General features: G+C 47.0%; 1 protein-coding gene across 1 annotated transcript in view; it reads left to right on the forward strand.

Annotated features, from left to right (window-relative positions):
• The window catches only part of KCNJ3 (potassium inwardly rectifying channel subfamily J member 3), a 41394-nt gene extending 30611 nt beyond the window's left edge, over nucleotides 1-10783 (forward strand). The window contains exon 3 of the mRNA XM_084523922.1: nucleotides 7721-10783. Within this exon, the coding sequence (XP_084380048.1) occupies nucleotides 7721-8304 (584 nt within the window). The 3' untranslated portion in view covers nucleotides 8305-10783. The remainder of the gene's footprint in view (nucleotides 1-7720) is intronic.
• The last annotated feature ends 313 nt before the right edge of the window (nucleotides 10784-11096 follow it).

The following is an 11096-nucleotide window of genomic DNA, read 5'->3' on the forward strand; positions in this document are numbered from 1 at the left end:
AGGGCTGGGCTGCTGCTGGGCTTTGTGTTGCTTGCCTCATAACGAAAATGTTCTCGTTCGAAGAGGATAATTTATTTTAAATGTCTTTTTTTTTTTTTCTTTTTCTGACAGCTTGGCACAATTCTCCTACCTTTCATTCAAGCTGTGTTCCTGCTGCCTCCCCTGACCACCGACAATTTTATTCTGATTTAACAAAACAATCCTTCCCTCCCCTACCTCTTCCCAGCGTCCCCAAACGCCCAGCTCCTCCAAGCACAAACCCAGCACCACATGTTTGCCTGCAGTTCGAAGGGTGGCACAGACAGGGGGATTAGCAACCTTCCCTGGGGGAAGTTATCACAGGGCTTGGGATTGCTGAAAATTCGGGCTGGAGGGGAGCTCTGGAGGGCACCCAGTGGCGCAGGGATTGAACTCTTCCACCTGGGTGCTGTGGTTTGCTCAGCAGCGTGCCGGTGGGAGGGGAAGGATGCAAGAACCGGCGTGTGGCAGATGGCTCTGCAGAGAAATCTGCTGAAAGAGAGGAGCTGAGGGGCTGAAGTCAACCCTGACTCACTCCTGCACGTAGAGGGAAAGGAACAGATTGGTCTTTCAAAAGAATATGTATTTTTTTGTGTGCATAAGAAAAAAAAAAAAAAAAAGATAAGAAAAATACTGGGCTTGGATAGTTCTTGGATAGTACAAATTGCTGCCACTGTATTAAATGTGCGTTTGAGATTTCTGTTTGGGTAACTGAGAATCTGGCCCTGTTTTTCCAAAAGCAGGGGAAATGCTGCTGCAGAGTATTTCTGCGTGCAGAGCCCAGCATGGCAATGCGGGAGGCTGCCGTGCCTTTATTTCCACCCACCTTGCCCCCTTTTTTTTTGGTACCATCCCCATCAGAGGGGAGGTTAGCTCATGGCACGGTCACCTGTTGCGCTCCAGGCAGGAGCAGTGCGGATGCGCGCAGCGGCACGTTGCTTTGACATGTGGGTTTGGTGACATTTTCCAAGCCTGTCACAACACGTGCTGGTGACAGCTCCTGTGGTCCTGGTAAGCATCAAGACGGGCTGTCTGCGAGGTGTCAGAAAGCTAGGCGTCTATCAGTGATTAAAAATTGCCCTAAGAGGAGCAGCTGATAAAGAATACCCCGGCTGTCACCAGCACTTTTTAAGCGTGGCGATAGCTCCTTGGAGAACAGCACAGCCTGAGTGAGCCGGGAGGTATTTATAGTGCCAGAGCATAAACACCGTGGCTATATCGGGTAGCAAAGCAGAAGCCTGGGTCTGCTATTCGGCAACGAGAAATTAAAATGTTTAGCATAAGAATGATGTCTGACTGTTGCATAAATGTGTGCGTGTTGTTACTCGATAGCCCCGGCTCCCTTTTTTCCCTTTTCGCATAGGTGCTTCACCTGATTAATCTCTGCCCTCCTTTTGTTCGGGCAATTTATAGATCTCAGTGATAAATGGTAACTAAGCACAGTGGTCTGTAAGAAGCCTGCTGTGGGTTTAAGTTTGAAGAGGGATCGTGCTGTGACTACAAGGGGCCATTTCTGCCGCCGGCCCCACGACACAGGGGTCCCCGGGCTCCGGGCAGGCTGAGCTGTCACCACGAGAAGCAGGAGGGCTGTGAGCCACTTCTGCGGGGACAAAAGCCTGCCAGAGAGAACCTCGAAAGGAAAGGCGCTCTGAAAACACAAGCAGTTATTCCTTCAGTTACGGCTTAAATGAGAGAAATTATTTGAATTGCACATGCTTGTGTTTTGATGAAAACAGTGAGCACCTTTCTACGGTTGTTACCTAGAAGAATGATTTTCTCTCTGGCATTTGAGGAAATGCCTTTTTATTTCTCTTTAGAAAAGCTTCTTTTATTCAAATATTACTTAAAAAGTAATCAAATGCACTTAACATGTAAAGGTGGCACGGTGTCTGCCCAGCTGCCTTCAGTTAAAGAAAACCAGCTTGCAAAAGAGCTGCTGCTGTAAATCAGACATTTACACCAGGCAGCAGCAAGAACCGCAAATTGACAAAGTTTTATTGCGCTTCAAACTATCCCGCTTAATAAAAAATGTGTCCTGAAATTATAGTAGAAGAACGCTAGTGCTAAAAATAGCTGTTCTTTCAAAATGGATGGGAAGTATCTCAGTTTAGACACCACACTTGCTGTCAGGTTAGGAATTGGGCTGTGTGTTTCTCTGCCGTGCATGGCACAGCTTGTCATTTTAAGTTATATTTAAAAATAATATTGCAGCAAACACTGAGAGGAAAAGCCTGAGAGCATCCGTCACTCCAAGTTTTGCTGAATTGTTTCTGACCTCACGTTTTGGGTGCCCATTTTCTGGCTTGCTGCAGAATTCAGACATCTCTCTTCATTTCAGGCACAGGGAGGCTGAGCGGCCAGATGTTCACATCAGGATATCGGGCCATGACTTAGCTAAACGTGACACAATCCAGCTTGTTGTTCCCTTGATTTTAAAAAGCCATTATTTCACTTCTCCACAGTCCTGGAAGCCCAAGAGGAAGAGATTTCTGTGGAAATCGTGCACCTCCCTTTTGCTGAAGCTGTAAATCTTCCCTTGGTCCCGTGGGAGCGCAGCGAGAGGTGCGGTGTGTTGTTATGTCAAGTCTTGCGTCAAGGCTCTCTCCTTGCACTGCCTTCATGGCCTTACATTGCAATGGTAAAATGGTTTAATTCATAGTAACCGATAGAACATTCCTGGCTGGTGAGGTTTTAATGCTGTTGGAGGTTTTGAGGCTTTCCAGGTCAGCTCCAGGTTTCAGGGAAGGGAGCCTCCCCGGCCAGGTGCCTTAACCTGCAGGGCCCAAACCTTAATGAGAAAAAAAAAAAAATTAAAAAATGACAGAATGTAAGCAAACCTGCCTTGCATTTGTACATTTTCACTAGGATCTCCTCCTGCAGGATTTCCCTTCACCCTGAGGGCTGGGGTGCAAAGATGCCCCAAGGATGATCTCGTTCCTTCTTGCGGTCCTGCCCAAGACACAGCCTGAAAACAGGGCAGGAGCCAAGGTGAAACTTGGGGGCTTCTGTGGGGACATAGAGAGGAGCCATGTGTCCTCAACGTGCCTACAGCTCTTTGGGGGCTGTCATGGGGGCTGTTGAAGCTTGCAAGCTCCTGCTGTTGGCCAGCTCCTGCAGCAGAGGCCACCAGGAGAGCAGCACTTGGCCGGGATTTCCAGGCTGCATACCGTGAGGTCTAGAAACTGCCTGGATACAGCCAGCTCCATCTGGAGATTTAGGAATTTAGAAATAATTTGAGGGTTTTTACAGGATAGAATTAGTCAATGGGCTTATTTGCAGAGGTTTTTGTCCCCCACCTGCCCCTGGGGGAAGGCAGGCAGGCAGCAGTCGCTGCCGCGGTGCCGGGGACGTGTGACAAGCGCATGCGGTGGTATGAGATTAGGCTGGATTTTGGGGTTTGGTGGCAACAGCGGCTGTCCTTTGGGATGCCTTCACTTCTCTGTGGAACTAGCCTTACCCTGTAGCAAAGCTAGAAGCAATCAGGATAATTATCTTAATTATTGGGATTTCAGATGCTGGGGAATTCTGACCTCTTCTCATGACGTGTTTACTGAGCTGGAGTGCTGTGAGCTCCCCGTCTCAGCAGCTGTGTCTGAAGTGCAGGTGTAGCCCAGTTTCTCGCTGGTGTTTCCTGCAACTGGGGTATTGAGGCCGAGCCTGCTGGAGCCATGGGCAGGGGAAAACAAAAGCTCGAATATCTGTTGCCTGGCTGAGCCTGAGATAATTGCATTCACTTCTCCAGCCCAGCTAAGGCTCTACAAGCGAGTGTTCTACCTCGTTAGAAATAATAACTTCTATTTAATAACTTACAATATGGCAGATAGGTGCATTTTTCACCAGTGATAGCACTTGCTTCAGATTGAGCAAATGATGAAAGGAAAAGGCATGATTATTAAAAAAAAAAAGCTTTCATATAAATCACGAGGAAACAGGCTCATGGATTTAACCCGTGCTCGGCCTCCGGAGCTGCTCTGCTGTACTTTATTCGAGGAAATTAATGGAAATTTTTCTCAGATGTAGATGGCTGGGCTTTTCCAGTGTTCCTGTGGTGTTGCACACCAGAGCGTGCAGTGGGTGCCAGGTGAGCACAGAGGGATGTAAGGGACTGGATCCCTGCATGGCTGTGCTGCTGGGATGGAAAAAGGGCATGCGGGGCCGTGTTCACAGGGCATTGGCAGCAGGAAGAAGAGGAACCACATCTTCTGATAGTATTTGATCATCCTCCTGCAAAGGGATGCATCCAAAAGCTCATTATTCATAAAGCTTTGAGAGGTGAGGGCCAGCTGCTGGTTTCCATGGAAGAAATGTAATTCCTGGAAGCACTGTAAGACAGCCTGGGTAGAGGTGGTCCAAAATGCCCTGGGCTGAGATTTGTGAGAGTGCAGGACACCATAAGAGCAACTTCTTTATGGAAATCTCTTCCCTCGGGCACGGTGAACAATACTTTTGCGGCCCATGGTTTGGAAATAGTAGAGGTTTTCCTAGTGGACGTGTTTTGGGGTTATGTGGGCATATATGCATAAGCGTACCTATTTTCAGGTGCATTATCACGATTTGGATTCAGCCAGAGCTTTGCTAATGTGCATTGCAATCATTGGCTGCTGAAGAGCACTCTGTGATGGAAGCATGCATTTGGGGTGATGAACAACGTGCATCTAACCCTTTTACTTTGACAAATGGATGGCTTTTTAATTACAAGCGCAGCATACAGCATGTTTATTCCAAAAGAGAATTTAAAATTTATCCCGCAAATGAATATCAATAATATAGACTACTTGGTAAAAATTTAACCAGCCCATTAGCATGACGAAGGCATCAAAGGTTCTGTCGGCTTTGTACCCTGCTGATGAATACCTCCTCAGGATTAAAAAGAAGAGCCTTCCATGACAGCAGAAGGAGAGGGAAGCCTACGAGCCCAACCTCACCACCACACCGGTGGGTCGGGCCTGGCCGCATCCTCCTGCGTGTTGGAGATCTGCTTGGCTTGGTGGGACCAGAAGGAAGCTGCCTCTGCCCTGAAATAGCAGGCCTGTCCGTGTCTGAGCATGGCTTATGGATCTACAGATGGAAAATAGGACAGGGGTAGTTGTCTGCAAGGACTGTCAGGTGCACCAGGGCCTTACTCGTGCTGGGCAAGATGAAGGCCTCCCCTCTATGCAAACTTTGGGCCAACAGCCCTAAGGAGCATGCTGCTGCTGTATTTCACGTTAATTTTCAGTGTTAATTTTCCCACAGGAGGCAGCAAGGGCTGTGGGACACTTTCTGTCCCATGCAGGGACGCGGCCACCAGCCAGGGCCTGGAGCGTGGTGCCATGGCCAGGGCTGCAGTGCTGTGCCAAGGGTACAGCAGAGAGGCACGGCCGTGCCCGTGGTCCAGTGCCCTTAGGAGTTTGCTAAGGAAGTGGCAAGGGAAGGGAGAGCTGGGAAACGCAACCGAGCTGGAGGAAAATCTGAGAATTGATTTCTTGTCCGGTGCCTTATCAGAGCTTGTTAGGCACCTCCTCGCATCTTCTGCCTAGCGTGACAATTGCTCCCTATGCTGACAGGCGTGTTAGTTGCTGCTGCTCATCCTGAGAGGCTATTGAATAATTTGCAACCCTGGGTTTGTGAGAGAATAGGATAAATTGATTTTGAAGAAAAAATTATATACCTGCGAATATTTCTCTCTCAGACGACCTTCCAAAGGGTTATATCAATGCAACAAAATGTGCAGTTGTTTTTCTTGCTCATCAGCTAATAAATTTTCTGATAATAGGCAGGTAAAATGCTCCTCTAATAGCCTAGTGACAGCCGCAGGTTTGGTAGATGGCAGGATGATGGCTTGGGGTGGAGAGAGCCCCTGCCCTGCTGCCCTCCCCTGACCCTATGCAGCGTGCGTGCTGCTGGTGCCAGCACCCACCCGCTGCCCACCGGCACTGTCATCCGCTTCTAAGTGCTCTAGGACAGATTTGCATTGGAGTCGTTTGTTATCTAAAGTGCAGGTCACCAAGTTAACCGGCCATCTGCTCGGCAGCCACCTCAGGCCACCGCAGTGCCACTTCCCCAGCACACGCCTTGCGGGAAGCGCTCGGCTCCTGACGGGGGCTCCGCGGCATCAGGAGAGATGGGGAAAGGGCCATGCCTTCCCTGCGAAGGTGCAGCTAATGAACAGCTGCAGAATAAAGGACACAGATGGAAGAAGTACTTGCTATAATTACCATTTTTCTACAAATTATGTGGTGTTGTTTTTTTTTTTTTTGGTTTGTTTTGTTTTGTTTTTTCTAAACCCATTAGGTATGTGATTGCTTCCACTTCACTTTGTAAGTAGAACTGAAACACATGGTGACTGGATGGAAATGCATCACAGAGTATAAAATACTGTCCTGTCTGTGGTTGGTGTGAAGGGGCAGGGATGGTTTGGGTTTTATTGAGTATGCTTGTAGAGCCATCAGCTCAGGGGAGGCTGAGTTACTGGCAGTGGCAGGGCACCCTGGGCAAAACCCTCCCCAGACTCATATTTTTTTTCTAAGAGATAAAATGGAAAACCGTGTTGTTTATGCCTTGTGAAATGCTCAGGGTATTAGCAGGCGAAATTGCTATGCAAAACGAAAAGTTCCATTCTGCTAGCAGTAACATGAAATGTAATAACATTTTATTTTTCTGGCTGCGTGTTACCAGATGTGTATTCATCCCCCACTACCCCTTCCTACAGCCCTGCTAGCAGTTTTCTTGTGCTTTCTAGTCTCTTTTCATTTGCTCTTGACTTAAAGGCATTGTTGGTAGCTAGGCAAAGGATTTGTTTGTCCAGGTAGATTTAACTTTCTGAAAACCAAATGCCATTTTTGCAATTTGCTACACCAGGATAAAATGGTAGTGCAGTTGTACTTTCTGATTGCTATAGAGACTATTTATAAGCAACATCAAAAAAAAAAGAAAAAAAAAGAAAAAAAAAAAAAGGAAACAAACAAAAAAACCAGCCCTCAACACATTTCACATTCATTTCTCTGGTTCTTCAGGGCAGGTGGGTGGCCAGGGGCCAGCAGTGAGGAGGAGGAGGAGGAAGAGTGGGCACAGTTGGGAGTCAGGGGGATAAGGGCTATATTGGGCCCCGTGGTCATATTTCTCTGTCCATGCTAATGTTTTGAAACTTAGATCTCAGCCAGGCCATTATGTATCTGTGAGCAGATTGCTCATGAAGCACTTGAAGAGAAATAAATACCTTTCACAGCACATACTTACTGCTCTCTGATGGGCTAAAGTGCACTAGTGTGGGCTTGTTTTGTGCACATGACCCACAAAGCGTAGGGTCTGGTTTTGGATAATTTCATGAATATGATGAACATGTGGAACAGCTGAGTAATACTTTAAGATCCCATCAAGTCCAACTCCAGGTTGCAATTAGCATCTGTGGCTAACTTAATGCTGGGGTTAAAAGGGTAGCTCTGTATTTTCACTTCATCAGCAGTGCCTTCAGAAGTGGCCGTAACAATAGACATGAATTATTCAAGCCATTACGCCCCTTGCTCTATTTTTGGCTCCTCACACACTGAGGATGACAATTTAATAGCAACTGTATGAAAGCGGTAGACACACCAGTGCCTTCTCTTTTATACATTAAAAAATATAAAATATGTTTCTTGAAATGTTCAACCCCCCCCCCCAGGATGTAAGTGCTTCCAAAATTCTTCATAACCTATCAAGTTTTCTCCCTTGCTGGTTGCAGGGATGACGTGCCAAGCCAGGACGTCCTACACCGAGGACGAGGTGCTCTGGGGTCATCGCTTCTTCCCGGTTATTTCCTTGGAAGAAGGGTTCTTCAAGGTCGATTACTCCCAGTTCCACGCGACGTTCGAGGTCCCCACCCCGCCGTACAGCGTGAAGGAGCAGGAGGAGATGCTGCTCATGTCCTCGCCCTTGATAGCGCCCGCTGTCAGCAACAGCAAAGAGAGGAACAACTCAGTGGAGTGCCTGGATGGTCTCGACGAAGTTGGCACAAAACTTCCTTCAAAACTGCAGAAAATAACTGGAAGGGAAGACTTCCCCAAAAAACTCCTCAGGATGAGCTCCACCACCTCCGAGAAGGCCTACAGCATGGGGGATTTGCCCATGAAACTGCAGCGGATCAGCTCGGTCCCTGGGAATTCGGAAGAGAAACTGGTGTCCAAAACCACAAAGATGATGTCAGATCCCATGAGCCAGTCCGTGGCCGATTTGCCACCCAAGCTCCAGAAACTGTCGGGCGGCGGGCGGATGGAGGGAAACCTTCCTCCCAAACTGAGAAAAATGAATTCCGACCGCTTCACATAGCCCGGCCGGGCGCCTGGCTGGCTCGCAAAGCCTGGACTGCGGTGAGAAGCGCAGCGTGGGCAGGATGGCCGGCCTCCACATCGCCTCCCACACTGGCTCCACGTGTCCAAGGGTGGCGGTGGCGGTGGTGGTGGTGGCAGTGGTGGTGGCGGTGGTGGTGGCGGCAGCGGGGCCGTCCGCACGCTCACCGTCCTGCCGACTGTGCCCGGCATGTAGTATCACAACGCGCATGCAATAATAGTGTGCAATTTTTGCATATAGTTTTATGGCATGACTCGTACTATATTTATACTGTATATTCTGAAAAATATGTACAGGGGCGTTCCGTGCCCCTCTATTTCCTAAGAGTATGTGGTAAGGTAAAACATGAGAGTGGGTAACTTTCAGGGTAAGTTATAATTTTTTTTTGTTTGTTTTTGTTTTGTTTTTTAATGTGGATTGTGATGTTTTGTTCCACTAAGTGGTTACGGTGCATGGTTTTTTTCCTTGAAGGAAGGTGTATTAGTTACTTCTCACACCAAATCTGCTAGCCTTAAATGAACTGCTGGTTTCCATTTTGCTTTAACTTTTTCTTGGGTTTCTTTCTTCTGCCTATAGGCTACTGGAAAAAAAATGTATTTCATAAGGTACTATTTAGAAAAGAAACTTGTATTAACAAGGCTAGGCAAAACAATAAAAGAAAAGAGTAAAATTAACAATTTAGGTATGATTAGAAAATAATTTTAGATTTCTTCCAGAATTTATAACAGATATGTATGAAAACCAGAAAACCCTTTCAAATAAACAGCACATGCTTGGTTTCTCACATTGATAGGACAGCTCACTGTGGCAATAGCTGACTGTCCGTGAAGTCAAGCAGGCTTTTGTTCCGGATGCTCTGCCCAAGAGCAGGGCCAAAATCCCCCCGTGTTCCAGCAGTGCCAGGGTTCTCTGCACTGCTGGGCGATTCCCTGCACTGCTTTCTCTGTGGTGAAAACATGTTCAAAAACATTAACCAAGGTTGACCCTGTGGGTTTTGAAATGAGTAATACTTTGTATAAATGTCTTCTTTGGCGGCTGCGTTTGGTTTTTGGGTTTTTATCCTGTTTTGCCCCAAAATGTGGGGCCACGAGGTGGGGTGGCTGCTTCGGAGCTGGGTGGTGGAGGGGCTCCTTGTCCCACTGGGGCTGGGGATGGGTGGCAGTGGCTTCGGGGAGCAAAGCCTCGAGGGCTCGACGCCACGTGGGACAGAACAGTTTGGTTTTGTTACAAAGGCTGGCCTGGAGCAAGAACCGAGAGGCTGAGAGTCGCTGGAAGGGTTGGCTCAAACGCCGTGGTGGCGCAGTGCTCATCCTGGAAGTTACCGTGTGGGGTCGGTCAGTTGTGCACTCGTGGACTTGGTACTGACTGAAGGTTTTTTTCACCATTTATAACGATTTTTGAGTGGCACTGCATGCTTTTTACACCTTTGGCTATACTGAAATTCTTTGCACGTTGTTGTTAAAGGGAACCGTGTGTGCAGCTCCCTGTGTGCCGCTCCCCAGCGCGCGATGAGCAGACCTCTGACGCTGCAAGGTAAAATCTGAACGTTTTCCCCCATTTGCTGACACTTGCTCAGGTTGTCCTGTTTAATTTGTGTGCCAGGTGGAACTCTTCTGCTAGTCCTTGGCTGAGTGAATGTGGCCACGTGCTGGTGGCAGCTTCCTCAGCGGGGGGACAGCCACGGGGGCTTGTCCCTGCCCAGATCCCCTGCTGCCGTGGCACTGCCCACTGCCCTCTTGATTTTTCCTTGTGGAAAGTCAATGTGGAACATCCCTGGAGTAAGAGCAATGGTGTTGCACCCAGCTGGGCCTGAGGGGTGTAGGTGACTCAGTGGCTGCATACGAATACCTGAAAGTATGCAAAACACTGGGAAAGCATCCTCACTTTTACTAAATTAATGCCACATAAAATACTAAGTTATGTTCAATTCAAACGTTTGACTTTTTAAAATCCAAATATTCACCTGTCCTTGCTGGACGCAAGATTTCTGAGGCTTGTGGCTTGTACTGCAATGTGTAATGTACGTTAAGGCTAAAATACACGTGTCTTTCGTTAATGAGAGTGGAAGTACAAACATGGATGATAACTTTCTTCAGTTATTCGGTTTAAGAAGTTATTTCTGGTTAATATTTCAGTTTTATTGGTGTAACCCTTTTCTGTTTTTCCTAACCATTTTAGCCCGGCCCTATTGCTTATGCTAAGAAGAAGTATATCTGTTTGTTCGATTGCACAGCCGGTCTGTGTTCTCTACTGCTGAATTTATGCTTGAATTATATTGTAAATTGTACATATTCAAAATAGAATAAACTAAATGCATTTTCTGGCATGCACTCTATAACTGTATAAATGTACAAGTTTATTTGAATTATACAAAACAACAAACTCTTGTATTCATTAATACTGCAAGCTCAGTTTTATCTAGAGCTATATTAAACTTTCAAAAATCCTTCGGTTTAAATGCTCTGGTGTATTTGTCTTTTCTCCAGTCCATTTTTTAATACTTTAATGAGTGGCTAAGTATTCAAGCTGTTTGGGGACTTACGATCCACATTTGGTGTGTGCAAAAGGCCAGTTTCTTGACCGGTCTTAAGAAAAGCAAAAATAAAACAGAATTTAGTTGTAGTTTTTTTAGTTCCTGGGGGCCCGTCTGCCCCCTGTGTGCAGAATATTACATTTCTGTAACTGTATATATATTGAATATTAGCTTTCTGTAATTTATGACGTGCTTTCTTTGTGCACAGGGACTTAGGAGCTCTTTATGCAGAAAGAAG

Source organism: Aythya ferina (genome assembly GCF_964211825.1).
Source record: "Aythya ferina genome assembly, chromosome: 6".
In the NCBI taxonomy this organism is placed as follows: domain Eukaryota; kingdom Metazoa; phylum Chordata; class Aves; order Anseriformes; family Anatidae; genus Aythya; species Aythya ferina.